Source organism: Pistacia vera, unplaced genomic scaffold, assembly GCF_008641045.1.
Source record: "Pistacia vera cultivar Batoury unplaced genomic scaffold, PisVer_v2 Contig84, whole genome shotgun sequence".
NCBI classification, from domain to species: Eukaryota; Viridiplantae; Streptophyta; class Magnoliopsida; order Sapindales; family Anacardiaceae; genus Pistacia; species Pistacia vera.
The window spans coordinates 6,786-34,660 of NW_022196712.1; the positions used below are offsets into that span (position 1 = coordinate 6,786).

At 35.7% G+C, this 27,875-nt stretch overlaps 2 protein-coding genes across 2 annotated transcripts; both read left to right on the forward strand.

The window, feature by feature from the left end:
- The first annotated feature begins 13,364 nt into the window (after positions 1-13,364).
- Positions 13,365-14,249, forward strand: LOC116118228 (UPF0481 protein At3g47200-like). Its single transcript, XM_031404192.1, has one exon. It carries the CDS (start codon positions 13,365-13,367, stop codon positions 14,247-14,249), a length of 885 nt encoding a protein of 294 aa, XP_031260052.1.
- Positions 14,250-21,864: 7,615 nt separating this feature from the next.
- Positions 21,865-27,010, forward strand: LOC116118263 (malonyl-CoA decarboxylase, mitochondrial-like). Its single transcript, XM_031404230.1, is given in 19 exon segments — positions 21,865-22,124; positions 22,209-22,285; positions 22,367-22,457; positions 22,545-22,665; positions 22,754-22,946; positions 23,075-23,148; positions 23,151-23,218; positions 23,306-23,396; positions 23,943-23,999; positions 24,077-24,156; positions 24,611-24,723; positions 24,835-24,872; positions 24,875-24,978; positions 24,980-25,005; positions 25,465-25,593; positions 26,013-26,085; positions 26,341-26,426; positions 26,500-26,584; positions 26,658-27,010. Coding segments are annotated over 19 exon segments (1,623 nt in total). The 5' UTR covers positions 21,865-22,040; the 3' UTR covers positions 26,691-27,010.
- The last annotated feature ends 865 nt before the right edge of the window (positions 27,011-27,875 follow it).

Genomic DNA, 27,875 nt, shown 5'->3' on the forward strand with positions numbered 1-27,875 from the left:
TGTTTTTTGGTTATCCCCCTCTTGGATAGTCTCAGAGTCTTCCTGATCTTTAGCCGACTACATTGATACGAGGACTACCTGATTTTCCTCAAGAAGGCCGAAAAGGTCTAACTGTGGGTTTTACTCTTGCAAGCTATGAATAACTTGCAGTGACCACTGCCCAACCCTCTTTTCCACCTCAACATTAAGCTGTCGCATCTACTTGGTCAGTGAAATCACTTGCCCGCGAGACGCCTCGAGCTTTCTATATTTTGCTTTGATCTTCTTCTCTGTGTTCGCCTATAGTGTAGATCAAGATTCCTCCATCTCGCGGCTTAAGCTCTCTAGAAGCTCACTCTCTCTCTTTTTCTTGAAGCTCTTGCTTACGCGAGCTCAGATCTCTAGTGAGCCTTGCCACTGTTATCTAAAGCTCTTTGACCTAGTCGTCCTTCTTTTGAAGCTTGCTTCTAGAACTCTACTACTCGTAGAGCAGAATTTTTTTTGCCTGAAGCGTGTCCGCCTGAAGTTATGTTTCCCTTGAGGCTTCGTTGGAATCCGTAAGGGCTTGCCTCAACTTGACGATCTCCTCCTTCATTTCATGGAGTTTTCCTTCGGAGTTGATTTTCATTTTGTTGTGTGTAATATTCAAGGCAAGAATGGATTGCAAAGAAAATGAACAAGATTTAGTTTTTTTTAATCAAAACTAGGGACTTGATCATGTCGAGAATTTCCTCGGTCTATTCTTGGTCGGCTTCTCCTTCTTTCCCTTGAGTGTCCTCATCTTCCTTCCCTTGAGTTGCCTTTGGCACATCCTTCGGAAGGGCCTTCAAAGTATGAGAGATTTGGGTGGGCAATAATCTGGTGAGCAACACTCCAAAGTCGTATGATTCAGATTTAGGCCCTTCTGCCATTATCACCTTCATCTTCTTTGTGCCCATGGTCTTCTTCTTCATCGGACGTGCTGCAACGAGCTGGGGAGCTTCTTCATGTCGCTCCACAGTTGGGCGCCTTTTGGCACCAGTTTGGGTCCCCACTACAAAGACATTGGCTGGAGTTGCTCTAGCTTGGGATTCTTGGAACAGTCTGGGGAATTTGACTCCCATAGATCGTTTTTTCCTCTTCGGCTGATTGCTGCTACATGACATTAGAAAATTGTCAGCGAATAAAGTCTAATATATAAAAGACTTGGGGTTTTTTAGTAAAAGAAAAACTTACGAGTTGAACCGTCCAAATATGCGTCAAGGGGAAAGAATTTGTACTTTCGAAGATTCTCTGCCATCACGAGTAGCTTCGCGTCACGACCTCTGTCCGTAAGTTGACCAATAGCTTGAATGCAACTGTGATCTATCAACATCTACAATCTGGTAGTTTTGTTTTCTACATAAGAAAAGAGTTTGTTAGTCTATATTTTGGAAAAAAGAACAAGTAAAAAGGGTAAAGGACCTGAAATTGAAGGGGAAAACCTACTTGGTTCCTAAGATTTATAGACCCCTTGTACTTAAAGAAAAAATATTGGGTTTCATATGGTCTTGTATTACTGGGATAACCAAATATTCGTCCCTCGATCGTTGATCGCTTGGAGAGGTAGTATGAATCCTTATCTTTGCTCTTCTTCAAAACATAGGCAGATGCGAGCTCCATCGTCGTTGGCTCTCTGAGGTTGTGCTCGCAGAATGATGTATAAATAACAATTGCTATCATATATACATCTGGCATCAACTGGAATGGTGCGACTTGGAAGTGGTCAAGTATCAACCTGATGTAGAGGTGGAAGGGAATTCTCACTCCACATTTCAAAATCGCTTCGAAAATCATAGCCATTCCCTCGGGAGGATCTTGAGCCATGTATTGCCTCTTTCGGAATACCTCTTCCAAAATCGCATATTGGTCCAACGCCTTCTGTATTTCTACCAGTGTGGCAATTGACCTTATCAACTTTTCGGGTCTTTTAGAGGTACCTAATGGGTGTGAGCTTTCATCGCTGGCTCTTCTCATTTTAGGAATCTCCACTGGCTCTAGTGTTTGTAAAGGTATGACATCCAAGAAAGAATCAAACCCAGAAAAAATCTACTTCATACGACGACTCATAAGAAGTAGAGGAAAGCTCTATGGCTTTTGCCATGGCTGTTTGGTTTCTAAACCTAAAAACTTCTAAAAATGGTCCTCTAAGACTCTTTACCTAAGTTTTTAAGCCTTCAAGTGTTTTTCTCGAACACTACCTAGAAGTGCTTCTTTCCTAACCTACTAGATACCCATAACCACCATGACTATAAAAAATTGCAGAAATGTGAAAAAGAGTAAAAGAAATTTCTTTACCTCACGATGGTCGGAAATGGGTGCTCTGATGTAGCATTGGGTTCGCATGAACTAGTGAAGTGAGAAAGAGTTTTTTGAGAGCAAGAAAATGATGTTTTCTCTTTGAAAAAATTTGAGTTCTCTGAAAAATTAGGGCAAAGTTAGGGTTTTATGTGAAGAAGGTGACAGTAGAAATCCTTTGTAAGCAAATTCTGGGCGGGAGTTTATTCTTGGCCGTAGATTGCAACCATGTTTCATCGATCCATGGGAAGAGTAACTTCCATGCCTCGCAGAAACCAACCGATGTTAGCCTGTATCGAGAACATCAATCGCTGGTGTAATTATCTCTTTCACATTTAATGCGCTCTCATCGCATTTAATTCGTCAAAAGAGAATGTCGTTTTAGTATGACTTGTATTTAATGTTCATGGCTGACACTTAATGCGCACAGTGACACGTCTGTTAGATAAAAATTACTTTATTGACTGAGCCAGCTGGCAAATGCAATAGATAACATCTAAAGAGGTCGTTCAAAAGAGACATCTATTCACAATGCCAAACGCGAACACCAAACAAGATGGTTCAAAAATTTTAGCTATGGGAAAATCTATGTTTTTTAGGTCGTGAATGATAATCAAAGCTAAAAAAATCCTTTGATGTCTCAAGACAAGATCAAGTTCAAGTCGATAGATCTTAGTAAACGTTCACATTAGGTCGCATGCCTTACTCTCAAGTCATAGTTTTCGACCAACCGCCAGTTCTCAAGTCAAGATAGAATTTTAGAAGTCAGATTAAGCAACCAACTTCAGGTCACCTGCAACGATGTGATTGCCCCTCAACTTTCAACTCGAGCAAGCATCTCTGAAGTCAAGTTAGGTCGCGGCATAATCATGAAGTTCTCAAGATCCAATTCCTTGAATCTCAAGAACTGAGGAGCTTCTGTTATGCCTAAAAAATCAGGGCTGACATAAGTTGATGTCAGCAAGCACCAATTAGAGTTCACAAAGGCTTTGCATTGTCCAGAGTCTACCACGTCACCCAAGTTAGAAAGAATATAGCTGTTAACAACCTAGCCGACTCAAGTTTTGTCTGTGAATAAATTTGGTTTGCACACCTATCCAAGCCCCATTTAATTTAAGCATATTTCCTAAGTTATCAACCAATGAGATGCCATGAGGGATTTGCATGGCACCAACCCACTTGTAGATATGTAATCATTACTTTTGAGTTCAGCAGGTATTAATAGGCAGCTTCCCCTCACAAAATTGAGATCAGACACTCTGAATTTAACAAAGAAAATAGCAAAGACACCTTATGGGAAAAAGACTAGCTTGAAATTCTCTAAGAACACTTAGAACACCAAGAACTTGTAACCCAGATCACAGTTTGCGACCTCTTGTAAACTTGGCTAATAACCAAGAACTCACTCCTATAAAAGAAAACAGTGGATGTATGATTCGCTTTAAGCATCCAAACCACTATAAAACTCTCATTGTCTCATTTACTTTAAGTCTTTGCATGCAACTGTGATAACAATATTCCATAATCAAATCTCATAATTGTTCACGTGTAATTTTTAAGATCTTTCTTAGCACTTTGCATGTGCGAGATCGTTGATGTTAAAATCACGCATCAACAAGCTTAATCTAAAATTTAAAGTTAAAAAGTGTTAGAATATTACATTTGTGCTTTGAGAAGATCGAATAAACTATCCTTTATGGTTTAGCTAAGCTCAAGAATAAAACTTATAATAAAACTAGATTTTTTATTTGTTTTGAGGTAATGGGGAATGTTGACATGCAAATCTGAAATGCATTGTTTTAAAACCCGGCCGACCCCGGCCGGTTGAATCGGTTTAACCAGGACCCGACAGCTTCAACGAGCCGAGTTTAACTTTTTCGATTCACCCCCAAACCCTAAGATTTGGGAGGATGATCGGCGAACAATCGATGGTCGGAAGGTTAGGGATTTTGAAGACTAAGGTTCGGTGAATACAATGGTGGTGGTGTCGTTGATTTCCGGTGAGTAAATCGACCGGAAATCGAAGAAACCTAGCAGCGGCAACAATGGGATTTTTTCGGCGATTGGCTAGGCTAACGGGGGTGGGGTGAAGTGGGTTTTGGTCGGGAGGAACAAGGGAGTAATTCCTGGGTGATGGGGACGTTTGTAGGCGCCGGCGTGGATGAGATCTGGCCTGGAATACCCACACTGGCGTGGATGAGATCTGGCCGAAATCGAACCTATTTCGGCCAGATCTTGGGTAGATTTTAATGGAAATGGGCTCAAGGGAAGATTGGGGTTGCATCTGGGGTGTCGCCGCTGCCAATCAGTCACCGGTCGATTTTTAGTTGGGGTGTGTTTGAGAAAGTTCAAACATGTAGGGACTTGAAGGTACTTTTTAGGGGTGTATTTGTTGAGTTTTAAAATTTTTTGTCAACCGGTCAACCCAGGCCCAAAAAATTTGCTGGGTTTCACCCCGGGTTGGGTTTTAAAACATTGCTGGAATGAGAATATTTGTTGAGCCCTCATGTGTTTTGATATGTCAGAACTAATCAAAATATTGATTGAAATCTAACAAAAATGCAAAGGTATGACTTAAGTCATAACCAAATCAAAAATGTAGATTTCTTCAGAATGGAATGCTAGTTCATCTCAATCGAACGCTCGTTCCTACCTTGTTAAATTTCTCATAAACTTGTGTAACATGGAAAGACATCGTTCCTCATGCCCGTTCACGGTTCTGTCAAATTTCTGACAAAGTTGTTCAAGTCATTCTAAATGGAATGACCAAATCGAATGCCCATTCCAAGCATACCGAAGACTTAAGCAAGAAGGCTAAAGCACGCATATGGAGAAAAAACGATTAGAATGAATGACCATCCATCAAGTCCGTTCCATATGAATGACATTGTTCCATTCATCGTTCATGCTTCTGGAATCTTAACACAAATCTACGATCAAAGAAGGAACACCCGTTCCACGTGGTGGAATGCCTATTCTAGTCAAAATCAAGATTTGGACTTGGAAGTTTCAAGCTCAAATCAAGTTTTGGAATTCAAGTGTTAGACCCAAATGACCTTAACTCAAGCTTGTTCCAGAACTCATCAAAGATCATTCCATAAAGGAACGACATCGTTCCAAGAAGTCGTTCATGCTTTTGGGAATTTTTGGACTTTGAAGATCTAAATATGAACGACCGTTCCAAAGTTCACGATAGGGGAACATCACTTTCAATAAAGCAAACAACCATTCCAAAACCTCGAAGTCAACGAAAAAGTGTCTGTTGGTGTGATGGTGCAATGCCCGTTCCTTTGAATCTGCAACTTTGCATAAGTCATTATATGCAACAACGACTTTATTTTTCAAAGGGGTTGGTGAGATATAAATTTAGCAATTTATTGCTAAAAAAGCAGTAGACAAGAGAGATACAAGTGACTAAACATCAAGAACATTCTCACATAATACCTAGAGCTAAAAAATCCTAATTATAACTCTCATTTGTACTCATTATAGAAAACCTTTCGACAGTACCTTAAAATTATATTGAATGTATAAGCCTAGCTTAGATGTAAATCATTCACAAACACTTTCGTATTAATCTTGTTGGCTAAATCCTGTAAATCTAGAGGCAAAATCTTGTCAAATTATTGTAGCGGCAAAATCTTGTGAAAACTAGTGTAAAGGTGAAATTCGATTATAGTGAAACTTCAAGGAGGCTGCCTTGAAAAAGTGGATGTAGGAGGCTTGTGGATATAGTTCCAAATCACTATAAATCTCTGAGCATTTCTCTTCCCTTAACTCTCTTATTTATTGCTTATTGAATGCTTATACTGTTATCTCATGCATTTAAGACATATTTATTGATTATAGTATATTGTTCATAAAGTGAAATCATTTATTGCACATCTTTTGTTGTCTCTTGTGTAGTTTAAGTGTCCATAACATTTGGGTAGTTGGAGAATTAATTATTTCGCATTAATTTTTTAATCTCCTATTCACCCCCTCTAGGAGTATTTGCCATGTTAGAGTTTGACAATTCTCATTCCTATTGTATTTTAGATATTCTTATTTTTCCTTTATTGTAGAGATTGCATCAGTATTGTAATGATTTCTATCCTTATATAGCTATCACATTTATAGTATAAATAGACAATGTTGATTAAATTATAAAATTCAATAACAAATGAATTCACTAAATTATCTCCTTAACTCTCCTTTGCTCATAACTCCAACATGGTATCAAAGCATCCAGATCCAGGACAATGAGTAGCTATTTCTATAGATATATGCATGTCTAAGAAAATTTTGTCAACAAGATGATAAATGTCTAAGGAGGTTGGGTTTTAAATGAGACTGTTTGTGACCCCTCCAGTGTTCCTTGGGAATTTTACTATTGCATATTAAATCATTTTCAGCACTTACTACTATCCTGGGTCATTGAGTTGTTGTCCAACATCTTCCCTAGTGACTCCTACTATTCCTTCTTTGGAGATAGTCTTTCAATGACGGTCCTCCCGTCTCACTCGACCTCCTATTTGGACAGCTAACTATGTTTGTCCAACCATTTCGGCTCCCTTCTTGGGTACTACTTATCCCACATCCAATGGTAGACAATAATCACATCTATTATGCAAGCTTGAAGGTTATGACTTATACAAACCATAAGCTTGAGGAGGAGTGTTGACATGTGAATATGAAATGAGAATATGTGATATTATTCTTATTCATATTGTATTTTAGATATTATTATCTTTCCTTTATTGCAGAGATTGCATCAGTATTGTAATATTTTATATCCTTATATAGCTATCACACTTTTAGTATAAATAGGCAATGTTGATTCAATTATAATCAATTCAATAACAATTGAATTCACTAAATTATCTCATTGAGTCTCCTTTTCTCATAATTCCGATAGAGAAGAGAACAAAGATAGAAAAATGGAGAAAAGTTAGAGAGTGGAGAAGAAAGAAGTTATGCTAAGGGTATTATAGCCCAAAAATCTTATAAAAGGTCTTACCTACTACTATAATTAAAAGTTATCCTTAAAAAAGGGTTTATTAAGTAAATTTCTCATATACAAATGATAATGTATAGTTGTTATACCCCCATACTTTTAAGAGAATAATTATTAGCTCATTGAATTGCACCCAAACCCAATTACCAAAGGCAAAAGTTAAGTGATATTTCTTTTCTAATTTGATCATTAAACGAGATGTGGAGAGGTAACTTATTTCCATTTATGAAAGCAAATAACATACAATAAAGTCTAAAAAAATATATTCTTTGCAACATCAACATTAACACCAAAGAATTATATTACTTTCTTCTTTCTCACGTCAATACTAATTCTTTTTTTTCTTTATTATTAAACATGCCCCATTTGATACCTTGCTTTGGCTATTCTTGGCTATATTCAATTTCCTTTGTTTCACTTTTATTCACAATTAGTTAAAGAGTACTATATATCATATTCTTCAAGGTTCTATTGTACCAATTTCACTTCACCTAATGCCATTTTGAATGCGGTGCGATATCTTCTTTGCATACTTTGTTGTTTTGAATCTTTCTGGTTTGTCTATCTTCACAAATATTTGAAAAAGAAAATCCAATTAGTTCAGGTATGACATATATATATCCTCTTCTATATTGTGTTATCATATTCTTGCAATTAGTTATGTTGATCTAAACTCATCACCTCTCTTTCTAATTAGCATTTTGGATTCGGAGTGATATTTTGTTCATACATCGATCTTGTTGCCTTCAATCCTTTCGGTGCTTGCATCTTTGCAAATATTTGAAACAGTTGATAGCCGATCAATTCAGGTATGACATTTTCTCTTCTAGCTATTATTTTTTCATGTTTTACCCTTTCCTCTAATTTATTTTATTATAGATGTTGTATCATGCACTGTGAAATATAGAAAATTAAAAACGAAAAACAATTTTTTTTTTTTTTTTTTTAAGCAAACAATAAGTAGAACTAATGTAGTGAGTAGATTAGCTAAATGTTACCCTAACGTATGTCTCGAATCCACAAGCAGTTGATGTACAATACAATGTAGAGGAAAATTTTCCACTATGGTTTTGGACACGATACATGTTATTATCCATCGTCGACCCACATAGAATCAAAGGGATCACCGGCTACGCTCCCAATGGCAGAGCCACCCTTAGGCCTTGCATGGCCATGGTCACCCCAACTTCAAGCCCATGGATGGCTCCTAGATAACTTGCTATGTATATAATGATTCATAAAGAAAATATATACTATTTTTTTCATTGGCCACCCTAATATTTTTATTACACATAAATTATTGATTCTGATTCTTTAATTAAATCATCATCATAATATATAGAGTTGTTAAATAGGAAAATTATTAATGGAATTCAAATTTATAATTAATGGATTTCCTAAATTCTTTTATAAAATGCATATGGGCCAAAAATCGTATTGGGTCATACAATAACGAAATAAACATATTATGGCCCAGTGCCTTTGCCCAATTCCGGTTGGGCCTATGCTTAAATCCATCTCGTGGATTGACCATCTTGTGGGATGACCCAATTTGTGAGAAGGACCATTCTATAGGCTAGACCATTCTATGAGTTGGACCACACCACAAGATGGGCTACTTTATGAGTTGGGCCTCTTTACGAGCAATGCCACCTTATGAACTGGGCCAACATACTCTTTGGGTCATTTCATGAGTTGGGCCTTTCTATAAAATTAAGCTAAATCGGACTCCAGCCTATTAGCCCACTTTCACCCAAAATAGGAATTAGAATCCATCACATTGCTAATTCATTCAAGTTCTAGTATCTTACATGAATTAGTACCATTGAACGGATAAAGGTAAGGAACAAGAGTTCCTTCCTTATTCGGACTCCCATACCAAGTAGGACTCAGAGTTCTACTAAGACTCAAGCTACCTTGAGCTCCTATATAAACAAAGGTCAAGTCTGTCATTATGCATGCATAGATAGCCTAAAGCTTTAGCTCCTAAATTCTTGCTCTTAAGAATCGTCGTCTTTCGTTGCCGTAAAGCTTAGTTCCGACTAACTTTACCATCCTCCGCTTCCACAAAGCTGTGCTCTGGCCATTTTTTGTTAATCCTGCCCTAGCCACATTCCGGTAAATCCTTTCTTGCTCTCAGCCCTCACTACACTTGCCTTCAAACATGCTGACTTCAGCGTCAGTCGTAGTGCCTACGGCAGACACCACACTAGGGTGCCTTGAGCCTTCTCGTTTATTCTTTCTCTTTGAGCATGTCCATCCGATTATCAGTGGCTCGCTTCTCACAAGATTCGTCCCTTCTAAATCAACTATAGATTTTACCGTCTACAAAATGTAAAACTTCATTTTTGAATCTCCTTTTTCTTTCTCTAATAATAACTCATTCTCTCCGATCTTCAAAAATGATTTATTTTATTTTGAAAAAATTTCTCTTGAAATCAATGATATTAGGTTTGGAAGTTCCAAAGTATTGTATATTTTTTATTTATTAATTTAATATAAATTTAAAACTATTATTTAATCAAATTTTATTCTCATTTTCTTTTCAACATGTAAAATTGAAGCATTAATTAGATTGAATTAACCAAAAATAACCTATTTTCATATCATTTTTTTTTTTTTTAATATATAAGAAGAACACTTTCAAGTTTAATTTTTTTTGAACTTGTTGTGTGTGATTTTTCCATTAAGCTTAGAGAAGTTAGAGTTCCGTGAGGTTGTAGTTCAACCCAGAATCAGTTCAGCTCTACACTTATCCGACCCAGTATAAGCTTGTCGAGATATAACTCGACCCAACATAAGCTAGTTGCAACCAATCCTAACAGCTGTTCTAGCAGATCATAGATAAGCTCAAATCTCAAATATTTCGGAAGAGATCAGATCAACAACAATGATAGCATGATTTTAGCACTCAATCATGAGAATATCGGAGTTGCACTTTAATCTTGATTGTAATTCCTTTAATTTCGTTCTTTCCTTTGTAAAAAACTGATATATAAACCCCTTCCAACGATGGAAGAGGGGTTAACAAATTATTCTAGGCATTATTGTTATTTCTTATAAGTTCTTTAAGCAATAAGAAAAATAGTAGACGTAGGCTCAAGATCTAAACTTGCCGAACCACTTTAAAAACCTTTACTTGCTTTGCATTGACATTTATATTACACTGCTGATTATCTTTAATCACGCACACATCGGTTTAAGGTCAATCGGATCACTCTAGTTAGTGTAATTCTAACATCAACATTTTTGCACTAGAAGGAGGGCCTCCGCCTACTTTCAAAATTTCCAGCAAACAATTTTAGTGACCCGATCACTTAAAATTTCAAATGGCCCATACCAGATAAAAAACCACCATCGAAAACCACAACAACATGGAAACCGCCAATCAGGAGGTGCATCAGACTGCTCCTCTAGGTCGACCACCAATGCCGCCAGTGCAGCAGGTTGCAAATCAGTAAAGGGTAGGGACTTCAAATCCCGAGAATGACCAGGTAATGGAGATGATAAGGACGATGGTTGCATAGGCGGTGTAACAGAAAATGGCTAAATTAAGGAATTAGCAACCGGCCCACTAGGACCTTGATTAGCCATGCTTCATGAAGTTACTCAAACGTGTTGGAATGGCTCGACTGGCGACCAATCTAGCTCGTCGACACCAAGAAGCGATCGTCACCCCCAACACCACAGGGCACATTTCGCTCACAAGTGTGAATCCCGTGGGCAAGTTAACCTCGGGAGGTAACCGAGCAAACAACCTATGGGGGAAAATGAAGCCCATGGTTGACAAAGGGATGCTCGTCCTAATCGGCGAAACAATCAATGCCAGCGTGTCAGTTTTAACCCACGCCAAAGGTGGGGTCAAACCTCGCAAGCTAGCGAGTTGAGCCGCGCGCGCCAATCTGACAATGACCGACGTTTCAGTTTTAATCAACGTCGTGAGCAACGTACAGATGAGCATGATAACATCTATCAATCCAACCATCATGACTCCACCTCACGCATGATAGAGTAGGCTCACAAGCAACTGATCTCCGAACTCACCTGCTCAAGGTAAGGCTAAACTGAGCTTGCAGCCTAAATACTCCTTATGATGAGGACTTAGATCAGGTGCAGAGAATGCTCGAGGTTATAGTTCGACCCAAAATCAGTTCAACTCAATACTTGTCCGACTTAGCATAAGCTCGTCGAGATATAGCTCGACTCAACATAAGCTAGTCGCAACAAATCCTGACAGTTGTTTGAACAAATCACAAATAAACTTAGATCTCGGATATTTAGGAAGAGATCAAATCAACATCAATGATAGTGATCTTAGTGCTCAATTGCGAGAATATCGGAGTTGCACTTTAATTTTGATAGTAATTCCTTTAATTTCACTCTTTCTTTTGCAAAAAAATGGTATATAAACCCCTTCCAACGATGGAAGAGGGGTTAGCAAATTATTCTAGGTATTGTTGTCATTTCTTGTAAGCTCTCTAAGCAATGAGAAAAACAGTGGACGTAGGCTCAAGATCTAAACTTGCCAAACCACTTTAAAAACCTTTCGTGTTCTTTACTTACTTTACATTGACATTTATATTACATTACTGGTTATCTTTAATCATGTACACATCGGTTCCGATTCCATCAAGATCAGTCAGATCACTCCAGTTGGTGTAATTCTTGCATCAACAGAACTCTTTTAATCAATTCATAGTCTACCACCCCTGGACACAAATCCTCACTCTGCCCCTGCACGCGCCCTCCTCTAACTCAAATTTCTTCTTAAGTGCCCCTTCTAACTTAGATTTCTAGGTCTGCCACTAGTTAATAATACTTCACTATCAATGATAAGGTCTCAAACTCATTGCTTGATGGTTCATCTAGCATTTAGGATTTAACCTCTCATTGGGCGCGTACATTTGCACTACCAAAGATCGATGCTCTTTGATCTTCATTGGTACATTATGTTGATGAGTCTCGTCTTCAAACTCTTAATGCTCATAAGCTAGCTTCTCTTCATGTGTGGCTAAACTGACAGACATTAGAAGGATTAAAAGGATCGATGGTCTACATAAGAAGGGGGTGAATTGGGTATTTAAGGCTAGTTCCATATTTTACGTTAAATTACCCCCTTCTTTTTTGGGCCTCCTAAATTATTAAATCAGTTTTAATGCAATTAAAGAACTTTGAGAAATTATAAAATAAATAGAAAAGGAATAGAGAAAACCAAACATAGTATTAATAGTAGTTTGTCTACTCCTTCGAGATTCTCATTTGAAGATTTTCATTATCTCACATCCCACTTAGTCTTCAAGAAAGACTAACTGTGTGTAGCGTGTACTTATGTCCACTCATATTATACAATGTTTAATAGGTCTGTTGTATATAAGCAAGAGAAAATGGGACCTAGCCTATTATATTGGAATTTTTATTAAAATATAAATTTTGTTTTTCTTTTGAAGAAAAACACTCTTTATCGGGTCCACCCACCAGATAGCCCACAACCTTGGTCTACGCTAAAACATCATATCAAGTTCAACTTAGGTTTAAAGCCCATCAGGTGCACCTGGGAGTTACATAAAGGAACTTGAAGATTGATAGGTATAGCTTATGAAGTTTGAGACTTCGAAGACTAAAGCTCTTCAATTACCTCTGAAATCTACTATTTATGCAGAAGTTAACAAGTTCTGTTAATTGTTTGTTTTAATAGGATAAAGGAACTTGAAGATTGAAATGTATAGCTTCTCAAATGCTTCCATTGAAGAGCATAAACGCCAAGAGTTGAAAATTGATATAAACGAAAAGTTAGAGCCTGCATCTGAGTGTTGTATTTATAGGGTTCCTACAGATCTTCGCAAAATAAATGAAGGAGCCTATACTCCTCAATTAATTGCTATAGGTCCTCTTCACCATGGCAACAAGGACTTGGTTGAAATGGAAAAACAAAAAGTGAGATAAAAAAGATTTTGGTGAGCGAATCCGAGCAAAGAAATGGGAGGATCTTATAACATTCATAAAAGATAACGAGAAAAAAATTCGTAATTGTTATGCTGAAGCTTCCCAACTTCGAAGTTTTGAGTATATAACAATGATTTTATATGATGCAATCTTCATCATCGAGCTCTTCTTGAAGAACTGGGAAGGCAAATATGATCTTTTGCTGGAAAAATCACGCTTATATTCACGTTTAAAACAAGACTTGCAATTGCTTGAAAACCAACTTCCATACTTCATCCTCGAGAAAGTATACAGTTTAGATAAAATTGAAAGAGAAAACTATCCTGGTGTCTTCATTGATCTTTCTCGTATGTTCATCTCTGATAACTTTTCTAATAGAGAACTTTCTGGTCAAGCAACAGTTCAGCATTTCACTGATTTGAGAAGACATGATTTAGTACAAAACCTCCCTGAAGAATCTGGTCAACCTTTCTCAAATTTACGTTGTGCAGCCAAACTGAATGAGTCAGGAGTGAAGTTTAAGGGTATTAAGGGAGGTTGTTTACTTAACATAATACGCGAAAAGAGAAATTCTAGAATCCCAATTTCATTCCTCAGTGGAGTTGAATTAAAAATTCCACAAATGAAAGTAGTTGATCCTACAGAAACTGTGATACGAAATCTGATGGCACTAGAACAATGCCATTATCCATCAGACACTCACATCTGTAACTATATCAGTTTCATGGGTGATCTTATCAAGACAGAGAAGGATATAGATTTGCTTATTGAAAAGGAAATTATTTTAAACGGTATGGGCGATAATGCTACAATCGCGCGGATGTTTAATAGATTTGGCCTAAACATTTATTTAAGTGAATCCTGTTACAGTGGTATTGTCAAGGATCTAAATGCACATTATAATAATGGTTGGAACCGTTCCAGGGCAACCTTGAAGCGTGTTTATTTCAGCAATCCATGGAAAGGCACTGGGACTATTGCTGGAATTATACTGCTACTACTTACATTCATATAAACCATTTGTTCCATTAAGCAAGTTTTCTGGTCTTAGTAGTAAATTGTATTAGACATGGATTTATCTTTCAGTTGCAAAAGTAATGTTGAATTTAAACCTTACATTCTAGTTTTACAGTCTTGTTAAAATGTAATATATGCGTTTTTCATGATTCAAATCAATCGATTGGGCTTACTTTTATGAATGAGTATTGTTACAGTCACCGAAAATAGTGCACCAAATTCATGCACTAAATGATGCAGCGCAATTCTGACCATCAGATTAAAATTAATCGATAATCAAGATTGCACCATGTCACTCGATGCACTGTTTTCGGTGACTATATTATTTCCCTTATGAAAATGGGTAAGTCTTATTGGTTCTAGTGAGTTGACTCTTGTATCTCTCCTCTTGTTGACGAGAAGCTATCCTACCTTCGGTGTACCACCTCAAAATGCTGTGGTGGTACCACAAACCAATAATAAGTTAACACGTATTACATTTATATGAAATTAAATAATACAATGAAAGACAAAAAGGAAATAAAGCATAAAATTAAGTGTCAAATTGAAATGAATGTTTTTTTGTTGTTGCACTGACAATGCATCTTGTTTTTATTACCACCGCCACCTCCCCATATTTGCCAGCGCCACGCCTTTGCCATCATCTTCGCCAGCACCTTCGCATTTTTTGAATACATCTTCTGCATACAATCAAAGAACTCATTTCATTCTTCAAACAATAAAAAAAAAAATTCTGCCAATTCTTCAACCCAAAGCAAACCATCAGGCAGACATTTGACACACAAAGAATCCACACCATCAACTCAAGCTTCAAAGCAATGGTCGAATCAAGCAACATAAGCAACCCCCCAAAAAAATTTCAAATTCTGTGTCAGTTTGTGCAAGGAGGAAAATCAATGGTGGTGTTGTTAAGTTTAAGAATTGATGGTGTCGAGCGAAAATATAGTTGCTATAAAGATCTCTAGAACGACCAAGCAGTGGCGGATCCAAGAATTTCACTCGATAGGGGCAAAAAATAAACAAAAAAATTTGTGGGGGCAAAATGTCAAAGTCTTATAGGGGGTAAAATGCAACTAAATATAAATATTTATACAATCGAAGTTTTTTAAAATTTGAGTGGGGGCCGTGGTCCCCACTCGTCATTAAGTAAATCCGCCACTGCGACCAAGAATCCACACGAACTAATTTTTTGTTGTGAAAGTGGAAATTGTAACTTGTATGCTTGGTGGGTGCCAGATAGTTTCAAATGCAACATAGATGATGAAGAAGCTAACGTAATGTAATGACTAACATGGTCTTCCAAGAGGAGGATCTAATATAATCTTTCAAGTTCGAATACTTTTGAGGATAAAAGAGCAAGAAGAGGATCTAATATAGTCTTCCGAGTTTGAATTTCCATGGTTGCTAATTGGGGTGACCACTGGAGTTTGTACTTGGCCATTAGTTCAAGGGTCCTGAGAGATTAATTGAGATACGCGTAAACTAGCCCGAACACCCTTGATCATAAAAAAAAACCAATGTAATGGTCCTTATCAAAAATTTGTAACCACACAACCAAAGGAACCATCTTCAACTTTGAAAATCAACAACATTTACATAATCCTAGAGAATCATTCCCGACATGACATACAAAATCCATTCAACAAAAAGTCTACATACGTTCCACATAACTCTGAAATAGGATTCTACTTAGATTAACAAAAACAAAGATTTTAACAACATAAACCCTAAGTATAATATCCGAACATAATAACAAAAGCATACTTTATAATGGCTACATGCTTCTACTGTAAACCTTATCACCTATTAAAACATTGTCGAAAACCAACAATCGCCTTTCAAACTCAACCCAAAGTTTCCATTTTTTAGAAACTTTTCAATTGAAAAAGTACGAAATAAGAGATAGTCAACCTACTATCAACTTTCTCACCATCGAAAGTATGTTCTTCCCCCTTCCTCTCTTCTTCCTCTCTTTCAACTTCCCCCCCCCCCCCCCCCCCCCCCCCCAACAAAAAAAAAAAAAAAAAAAAAAAAAAAAAAAAAAACATATTTTGTCAGAAACCAGAAACTCAGCAAGCAAAAATTTGCTGCATGTTTGGCTTAATATTTTTATCCCTATTCTGGATCCTATTCTCCAAATAATGTTTGGCACACTATTCTAGAAATATTACCCTATTTTTTAATTACATTTTAACCCCATAAGGTTATTAATTTCACTAAATACCCCCTGAAAAAAGTTTAAAAATTAACAAAAACACCCCCATCAACCCAACTTGTCAGATTCCGGCAACCACCGTCGGTGATAGCCGGAATCTGTACAAACGGCCTAACTTCCGACCAGAAATGGCCGGAAGTTCACCGCTGTGGCCTTTTCCGGCCAGATCCACCACGGATCTGGCCAGAAAAGGTCGTTGACCGAAAACGACGGCCAAAGATAGCCCTCGTTTGGCCTTTTCTGGCCGTAACAAAATTTTTCAGCCAGATTCCGGCGGTGGTGGCCGGAATCTGACACTGCAGGTGGTGGGGGTGTTTTTGTCATTTTATATGTTAGGGTCTTTAGTTAAATTAGTAAACGTAAGGGCTTTTTCATAAATTTTTAAAATTTACCTCGTAATACTCCCCTATCCAATAACCCAATACTATCCCTAAAATCCTATCCAAAATACTAAACCAAATGCACCCTTGGATATTTTACAAACGACAAGTGCGAAATATCATCACTTATCAACAATGGCAGACAAAGACTGAATTTTTTTTCAAATTCATGGTTATGGTTACAATTGCCTCCTTTGTTTTTTTGCATCACAGCCAAATCACAACACCAATGAATATCAAATGTCATCGACGATTTTCTGACGTCCAAGCCCAAAGAACTTACTCCAGCAAGCCAACTTTCCTGTGTAACGCTTCATCTGCTGCAATGTCCCGGTTGTGGCTTATAAAGGGTCTTTGGGTGTTTAATAAAGAAAAATATTATACTTACAAAGACCCATACAAAGAGAGCTATAAAGTGACATCATCCAAAAGAAAAAAACAAAGAAAAAATGGAAAAACAGAAGGAGAGAAATCATGAAAATCAAGGATGGGGATTATTGGGGATTGTCTTTGTATGTCCCTTTTGTATATGTCTTTGTAAAACAAGTATCGTTCTTTAATAAAACCTTTTAACCTAGGGGAATTTTTTATTAAAATATTATTATATTCTAGATAATTTATGTTAGAATGTTGCAATTACTTAATTGCCCTACTTTATTCTGGTTTCTAATAGAATAATTGGACGGCTCGTGAAAATTGGGGGCTAAGGTCCAATTTTTCAAAACAATGAGCATTTTCAAATAATTCCTCAAATGCCTTTTTGAACTTTTTTCAACATTCTAATAACTTGCTTATAACTGAGTTTGACTTATATGATCAGACAAAAATTATATAAAATTTAAAGTAATATTATACTCACAACTAAATTATACAAACAGACAAAAAATAAAGCATAGAGTAGTATTTTAAATAAATTTTTTACCATTTTTGTCTGTTTGTATAACTCAATTATAAGCAAAATTTTATTGTAAGATTTATGTGAAATGACTACTATATCCTTTATTTTTTGTTCAAGAACAACTAAACATAAAAATTAGTAGAAAAATCAGGCATTATCACAGTTCTAGCAACAAGTTGGTAATAATTTGCCCTTCTTAAAGTGCTCCCTTGACCTTAAGTGTAGATACTAAAGCTTCATCAACTCAAAGTCTTCTTAAGTTGTCTCTGTTGGAGAAAGGTCTTGCCAATGAAAACGTATTTCTCGACTCTTATTTTGGATTCGACAATCTACAGCAGCTTGAGGATTTGGCACCATAAAATCATAATCTTAACGTTTAATTCAAAAACTATTTTTGTAAATATTTCAACTCTGTTTTTGTAAAAAAATGAGTATTGTATTTCTAAAATTAGCGAATACTCACTAAAAAAAAACTTATTTCAACTGCTTGTCTTGTGATTGGATGACAAGACTTCAATAATTTGGGTAGGTTACTCAAATGTCTTGTGTTCGAGTCTCACAAAGTGATTATCCACTACATTTATGACTTACTACTCTCGTTGACCGGTCTGACCTGTTGACCGGGTCAGGTTGACCTGTCAGGTTTTGGGTTGGGTTGACTGGGTTGTTTGACCCGTCTTGATAGTTGACTTTGATAGGGTCAATTTGACCCTTTTATCCTATTGGGTCGGTTCTTCTTGACCCGTTTCTGCAACTTTTTACCCAGTTTTTTTGCAGATTTTAACAGCCCATTTACAGCCATTTTTCCGGCATTTTAAAGGGGAAACTTGAATATGGACATATAACCTATATCGATGACAACTCAAATGACAATTTCTTCCTAAATTGGTGCCATAAATGGCTTCCAAAAACACCCAAACGATAATTTATAACCAAAATTTTAAGCTAGCATAACTTTGCAACCAGAACTCCGTTTTTGACAAATAATATACCGTTAGAAAGCTTTTTCAACAAGGATTCCAATGACATCAAAATCGAAGACAAATTCTATTTATAATAAAAGTTATGCTTGGTTTACAGTACGGGTTTTAATTGAAAAATCCCAAATTTTATGCAATATTTTCTAGATTTGCAACAAACATTTTCATGCTAGGTAGAGATTCAAACAACGCTCTGATACCAAATGTAAAATACATTCATATTTCAATATTCATATAAAAGTTGATAATATAATCAATTTCAACCTAAAATCTCCATGGAATATATGCGGAAGGAAATGACAAACCTTTAGCCATAGCAATTGTTGTTTAATCTTCTTGCTCCTTCAAAATACAAGATCTTCCACTGACTGCAATTTTAGAGTGATGGTTTTGAATCTAAAAATAAAAATTGTGTCTAATGGGGACCTGTAAAGTCTCTCTTTAATACGCAGTTGTCTTTCCATCAAATACAACTGCCCAAGAGAAGAGACACAACCATGTGACCACATCAGTCCACATCAGCATAAAAGTGTATGACCATAATGTAATTATATTAAAAGTGTAGGACCATAAAGCAAAAAGTCTAACATAGTCATTTTAAATAAATTTTGTACCATTTTGACTATTTGTATAACTCAATTATAAGCAAAATATTATTGTAAGATTTATGTGAAATGACTTCTATATCCTTTGTTTTTTTACGACTAAACATAAAAATTAGTAGAAAAGTCGGGCATTATCACAGTTCTAGCAACAAGTTGGTAATAATTTGCCCTTCTTAAAGTGCTCCCTTGACCTCAAGTGTAGATACTAAAGCTTCATCAACTCAAAGTCTTCTTAAGTTGCCTCTGTTGGAGAAAGGTCTTGCCAATGAAAACGTATTTCTCGACTCTTATTTTGGATTCGACAATCTACAACAGCTTGAGGATTTGGCGCCATAAAATCATAATCTTAACGTTTAATTCAAAAACTATTTTTGTAAATATTTCAACTTTGTTTTTGTAAAAAAATGAGTACTGTATTTCTAAAATTAGCGGATACTCACTAAAAAAAAACCTATTTCAACCGCTTGTCTTGTGATTGGATGACAAGATTTTAGGGTCCGGTTGTTTTATTATTTTGGATATAATTTTGGGAATAATATTGGGTAGTTGAATAGGGGAGTATTACGAGGTAAAAGTTAAAAATTTATAATAAAAAAACCCCTTAGGTTTGCTAATTTAACTAAACACCCTAATATATAAAATTTTTGTAAAATGAAAAAAACACCCCCACCACCCGCAATGCCAGATTTCAGCCACCACCGCCGGAATCTGGCCAGAAAATTGCGTAACAACACATACCGGTCGGATCTTGCGGGTATGACGTCAATATGGCCTTTTCCGATCAAATACACCACGGATCTCGTCAAAAAAGGCCAGATCTACTGCCATATGTATCTGTTGATGGCCGCAAATGGCTGTCGTTGTCAATCAACGACGACCATTTCTTTGGCCGTCAGATCAGTGAATTACCGGCCAGTTTCGGTCGTGGTGTAGGCCGTTGTGACAGATTCCGGTTACCATCGACAGTGATTGTCGAAATCTGGCAAGTATGGGTCGATGGGGGTGTTTTTGTTAATTTTTAAAAAAATTTCTGGGGGTATTTAATGAAATTAATAAACTTAAAGGACCTAAAAGTAATTAAAAAAATATAATAATATTTCTCAAATAATGTGCCAAACAATATTTGGAGAATAGAATTGGAAATATGAGTAGAAATATTGAACCAAACGCACCCTTAGTCATTTGAGTAGGTTACTCAAATGTCTTGTGTTCGAATATTGCAAAGTGATTATCTACTACATTTATGACTTACTACTCTCATTGAGCATGTAGGATCTTCAATGAACTTAAAAAACCGAGTATTAGTTGAGGTACATGTAATCTACCCCGAACAACCGATTATCAAAAAAAATAAAAAAAAACCTATTTCAACAAAAAGCGATTTTCGTGTAATTATTTTGTTGCAAGGAAAATGTGGGATTTGCAATTAAGAATGGTGGTACGAGGCCCATTAATGGGCCAGGCGTGAATCTCTAACTTTCATAAATCTGGGACAAACTGGCCCAATTTTAAATGCTTCTTAAATATCATACACGCAATTTTTGTCCAAACGTTATTTTATCGTCTCTTTAGTGTCTAAGCTTTTGCTTCTTACTATAATTAATTAAAGCATCATTAATTAACATTTAATGAAAAAAAAATGTGATTTTAAAATAATATGTGCCTAAAATTTATAATAACTTTAGAAAAAGTGTTGAACATATAATTAATCATACAACGGCTAGTTGAGTCAAAAAGATTAAAAATAATTAAATTCATAACTTTTAATTAAGTCAAAAGTTAAGCTTTTATAAAAGGGATTTTCCATTTATCATGTAAAATCAAATTTTAATAGTTAAGTTTTGACAATTTATAAAAAAATTAATTTTATACCGTGTACCTAGATTTATGAAACTCATAAAAACCCGTTATAATAAATAAATACTTTCTTAAATTATTATAAATAGTGTCCTAATTTTTAGGGTAGAATCGAAACTATTGTGTACACGATATGTCGGTTTCGGTTTTAAATTTGGTGGAATCAATATTATGTGGGTCTAGACTTGGAACTGAGGTTCGGGTAGTCGAATTGTATTTGTAATCATGTAAATAATTGGGGGTGTATTGTATTTTTTATAAGACATTTTTGTTATTTTGAAAACAAAAGGGGTGTATTGTAATTTTTATAAACAGTGTCAAGTACCCAAACTCGTAAAGGTTCAATTCTAGGCATTTAGGAATTAGCACTAACCGGGTCCGATTCCTAAATCCTAAGAATCGTTGGGTTTGAGTCTGGTTCTAGTTCCATGGGAATCCGACCCGCGCACCCATAATTATAAATTTAGTAATTATTAAAAAAATAATAAACTATAATTAAGATATCAGGATTTATTAGTTTTTATCACATGAATCGATGATATAATTACGTAATCTATGTGTACTTGTTTGCAGTCATTAGTATCTAAAGAGTTATTCCGGCTTTTTTTTTTTGGGGGGGGTGAAAAGGCGCTAAACGGTGCGTTTTGAGGATACGAAGAACTCGGGCGTACTGGATCACTCACTCGGACACGCTCTGTTTCTTTTTCCGACTCTCTGAGTCTCTCAGTCGCTCTCGCCGAGAAAACCCCATTTAGCTCGTGGAAAAAGATGTATTAGCAGACAAATTGAGGGCTCAACGTACGAATTTTAACTTTATTATGAAAAACGATGAAGCTTTTGAGTTGTAAACAACTATGAACAAGAAGAGTTTAGCAATTCTGTTGCGCGCCAGAATGAGACCAAACAACTCAACAAAACTCGCTCTCTCTTCTTTACCTGTAAGTACTCTACCTTAGTTCCAAAATTCAAACAATTTTTGGCTCTAAAACTATCTTATGATTTTTAAATTAATTTCAAAATAGAACGAGGTGAATCTAATGCAATCCTCTGGTTCACGTGCTGCGCAACATGCTCTGGAGAATGAGAACAAGCCGCAGAAGTATGTTATTACATAGTATTCAAATTTTCAATTTTCAATTAATATAATTATTGAATGTTTTGTTATTATCATTCTTGGTAGAGAATTTGAGCATGTACGAGAATCAATGCGGTTGGCGATATCAATGAATAAAACTGAAGTTTTAGATACCGTGCTTAATGATTTTTCAGAGGTGAAATAAAACTGTTAAGTGATTATTTTAGAAGGCATATATGAACTATATTGTTAGTATTTTTGATTAATTTGTAATGTAATGCAGGGTTATTATAGCCTTTCTTATGAAAATCGGCGGACATTATTGCTTGTATTAGCTAAAGAGTTTGATCTAAATAGAACACAAGTTCGTGAATTGATAAAGCAATATCTTGGAGTTGACTTTTGTGCTTATTGTTGTTGCTTATTCATTTGTTTGTTGATTTGAAATTTCAAGTTTAGTGATATTGATTGAGTGTTTTAGAAGCTTTCTAGTGTCAGGCGAGGAAGCGCAGTTGGCTGGTGCTGAAGAGGCGGGTGGTTATCCCGCTGCTTTTTACCGTGTTGAGCGGAATTTGAGACATGCGCTTAAGCCGATGTATGAATCTCTTTTTGAGCGGCTTAACATGCATCCTGGAGGGTTGAAGTTTTTGTCCAGTCTTCGAGCTGATATTTTATATATTCTCACGTAAGGTTATGGTCCTTACGGTGTGATTCATTTTACTCTTGTATCATTTAGTGTTGTTGATGTTATCAATGATATGAACTCGCCAAAGGGAATAAATTTCTTGAATTGGTTATCTTGCAACCATTCAGAGAGGAGAATATTGCTTCCTTGAGAGCATTGGATTCCTATCTAAAGGAAAAACTCAGTACTTGGCTTAGTCCTGCTCTTTAGAGCTTCACCAGATTACTTGGGATGACCCAGCTTCTTTGCTGGAGAAAATTGTGGCTTATGAGGCATGCTTCTATTCCTTGTCTTGGTATGTTAATAGGTTTCCTTCGCAATGCGGGGTATGTATTTTTAAAGATATGTTTTTTATATAGGCTGTGCATCCAATCAGCAACCTTATAGATTTAAAGAGAAGGCTGGGGGTTGGTCGCCGGTGTTTTGGGTATTTACATCCAGCAATACCTGGTAAGCTATTCCTTTCACTGTTTGTGTATATCTAGTAATTAACAACAGTGAATGCTTGTTTTCATTTGGTTAGTTTTTATAAATATGAAGAGTATATTAGTATCTTGCATCCATATCATATTAAATGGTTTGCTAGAGGCTTTTGGATGATAAATTAGTTTTCCTATTAGAATTGCATACATTGATGCTAAATTTTACTGATGCAATGTTGAACTTGTCAGTATATTCAATGCAGAGATCTTGAGTCAATAGCACAATCATTAAATTTGACAGAAATTAGTATTAGCAGAATCAATCATGAATTGTGCGAGGGATGGCATTCTGTTGACAAATTTTTTTGCATCTAGACAATGTTTCTGATGTGAACTTACATTCATCTGGATAACTTGAGAATCTAAGTACCTTAACTTCCATGTTGCTTTGAAGTAGAAAAAAGTTGTTGATCATGTTACTACATGGATCCTTACCATTTGAATGTTTTTAATTTAATCATCCTGGTCTTTCTATTGGGTGTAATCCGATTATTTTTAATTATAATTATTCCAGGGGAACCTCTCATTTTTATTGAAGTTGCACTGTTGAAGAATGTGGCTCAAACAATTCAGGTTACTTTTCTTTCACCCTTTCATAGAATCCCCCTTTATTTTTTATGTATTGCTAACATTTTTTCTTATAATGGTAAGAAGTTTTATGGAATGATCCTCCTATACCTGAATGTGAGGCAACATGTGCATTATTTTACTCTATATCTTCAACTCAGGTAAATTCAGTTACTTCTTTTATTCGTAAAAGGAAAAGAAGTATATAAAAAAACAATTAGATATATTGAGAAAACTCAGCTAAAGTTTTACAGGGATTACAGATGTTTATCATTTTGTGATTAGAACATTATCTTTTTGCTTAATACGATATCTTTATCAATTTAGATCTGTTGATCTTGCTAGTGTGCACTTATTCTTTCGAGGCTATTCCTGAGTTGATTGTAACTGAAGTCATTGTATATGCCGTTCACATGTCTAACTTTCTTTTTCCGTTGTGATATGCCCCAAGGGAAGGGTTCCTTTCATGGTCGTTACCTTTTCTGTACGATGTCAGAACATAAGCATGAGAAATCAGAATCTGAAATTTTTGAATTTTTTTATAGGAAATGTGGAAATTAGTGTTTTCAATGTGATCTGTAGTTAAACACGATTGCATACATTTGTAATTTGCAGCCTGGCTTGGCAGGGATCAATCTTGGAAAGTTTCTAATTAAACGTGTGATCACCCTGGTGAACAGAGGTATGCCACAGATTTCTATAAGTACTTCTGTTATTTAATCCATAATGTTCTTGAAGAGACAGGACTTTTAAAGTAGTGATATTCAAGACTGGTTCACATAGCTTTTACTTCAGTTGATACTGACTGACTACTTTTTAAATTTCCTTTTTATGTAAAGACTTGCAACGCGTAGCCTAGTCCCAGGGTTTCAGTGGCTTATTCAAAGTTGGCATCTCAATCGAAGCTTGCTGAAGTGGAAGACATATCACAATCATCAGACGGTGGATCATCTACTTTTCTGTATATTTACTTGAACCAGAAGAGAAAAAGCACTAGTGGATTTGTCCAAGTAAGCTTTGTACTTCATCTTCATCAACAATCTGTTGTCCTGATACTCAGATATTGTGAAATTATCTAAGGTTTTTTCTTCAAAAATGCTGAATTAGATACAGATTCAGATTCAGCTTTGTGTTAAGATTAAGATTGCATTCCAGTTGATGATCAGAAGTACCTAACCTTTCTTGATGAAACTTTTCATCTTCACAAATCGTGTGCCTCGTAGCTCATACTTTTCCTTGACTATCTTGGACCAATTAATACGAAGGTACTTTTGGCACATTATGGAAGTGTAAGTTTGGTTGCCTGTTCATCTGTCTCATACTCTTAAGATTAATTAAATTATGAAGCAAGATTGCTCGCCACTAGTATATATATCTCTTCTTCCATTATTCACTACAATATTTTGCCATTTTGTATTACAAGGGAAAAAAAATTGCTCTAACGTCCATCATAAAATTTGCAGTTGCAGGGAGTCTGTTGCTGGAAGAAATGGCACAGAAGTAATGTTAAACTTGCTGACATCAAGAAACCATGAGTGGAGCAATTCAGACAAATTGCTTTCAGTTCTCAAAGCCCCTCTCTTACGACTATGTGCCAGGTGCAATATCATTAAATAATGCTAGTTGATGAGTAGTGTTCATGAGTCAATTATAATATCAATCAAGCTTTTTTGAGAAAATTAATCATAATTATAATTAGCAAATACAATCAATGAATCTTTATTGAATTAAATTCATAAGTTGATTATAAATGCTATCCATGACAAAAAATATCACTAGAAATTGAATGATGGTGAACGGTGAGATGTAACTGTATAGTCTAGTTTCTTTTGTATTGGAAATTTTCAATCTGTTGTCTGGAAATATTCAATCTTTTTGTGTTAGTTAACTCAAAATGTGGAAACTGAGTTGTATAAGTATGACCTTACATAAATTAGTTCTGTTCAGTTGCTCAAAAGCTTGAATTTATGTATTTGAACGAAAGTAGAATTCAACGATGTTGGGTTCTTTGAATTAGGTACCTTCTACAAGAGAAAAAGAGAGGAAAGGCTCTAGACTCTGTTGCAAATTTTCACTTGCAAAATGGAGCGGTATGTCATACAAACTTACTTTATAGAGTTATTAAGTGTATACTTCTTGAAAATAGCATTTTTCGGATGTAGCTTATATGTTGTAATGTAGAGTTGGTGGATCGTTCCCTATAGTTAATTGATGACAGTTCTTAACCATGACCAAATAGTTTGTTTTTATAGATCACATAGGTGGACACCTAGAAAATGTAGTCAGAGTTAAGAATTCCATTATGATAATTTGAAACCTTTAATTTAAATACCATTGTGTTGTAGATGATTGAGAGGATAAATTGGATGGCAGATCGATCAGAAAAAGGCCTCAATCAAAGTGCTGGTATCATGGTGAACTATGTGTACAGGTAATTTTCTTCTAACACTAACTTCTACCTTTTGATTATGCCACAATCATTCATAGTAAATGATGAATTGCAGGCTAGGGCATATTGAAGAATATGCTCAATCATATTTCAGCACTGGGAATATCCATGCATCCGATGATGTCCGTCGCTACGTTGAGGTATTTTTTGTGAATGAAATAAAACAATGTCCAACTTTCTGTTTTGATATCCCTGATTTGCTATCATTTGCAGCTGTCGAAGGAACGAGAAGCAAAAACAGATTGAGGACGATAACAAAACATGCCGTGAAAATTTTATTTCCACTTCATCAACAACAGGTGTATGGGACAATGCATATAGAAGCAAACGTGATTTAGCATATGATCTCATTTGCTAGAGGACATGGCTTATATGGACCAGGATTTGATGGAAGACATTTGTGGTACGGCTTTCGCTTATGTATATGTTTATCTTCATAAGATGATTTTTTCGCACCTTGAAATGCTGAAAAAAAACTAATAAATTCTACCATGACTCATTGTACTCTTCAACTAATCGTCTATAATATACAACTTGCACATTGAATGGCAAAATATTGTTAGATTGTGTCAGGCACCCAAGTAAGCACTTCATCTTCATCAACAATTTGTTGTCCTGATACTCAGATATTGTGAAATTATCTAAGGTTCTTTCTTCAAAAATGCTGAATTAGATACAGATTCAGATTGAGCTTTTTGTTAAAGATTAAGATTGCATTCCAGTTGATGATCAGAAGTACCTAACCTGTCTTGATGAAAACTTTTCATCTTCACAAAACGTGTGACTCTTAGTATACACTACTTTTCCTTAACCATCTTGGACCAATTAATACGAAGATACTTTTGGCACATTATGGAAGTGCAAGTTTGGTTGCCTGTTCATCTGTTTCATACCCTTAAGATTTAATTAAATTATGAAAGAAGATTGCTCACCACTAGAATATATTTCTCTTCTTCCATTATTCACTACAATATTTTGCCATTTTGTATTACAAGGAAAAAAAAAAAAAAAAAAAAAAAGATTGTTCTAGCATCCATGATAACATTTGCAGTTGCAGGGAGTCTGTTGCTGGAAGAAATGGCACAGAAGTAATGTTAAACTTGCTGATATCAAGAAACCATAGTGGAGCAATTCAGACAAATTGCTTTCAGTTCTAAAAGCCCCTCTCTTACGACTATGTGCCAAGTGCAATATCATAAAATAATGCTAGTTGATGAGTAGTGTTCACGAGTCAATTATTATATCAATCAAGCTTTTTTGAGAAAATTAATCATAATTATAATTAGCAAATACATAGATGTATCTTTATTGAATTAAATTCATAAGTTGATTGAATCCTTTTGTGTTAGTTAGAAACTCAAAATGTGGAAACTGAGTTGTATAAGTATGACCTCACATAAATTAGTTCTGTTCAGTTGCTCAAAAGCTTGA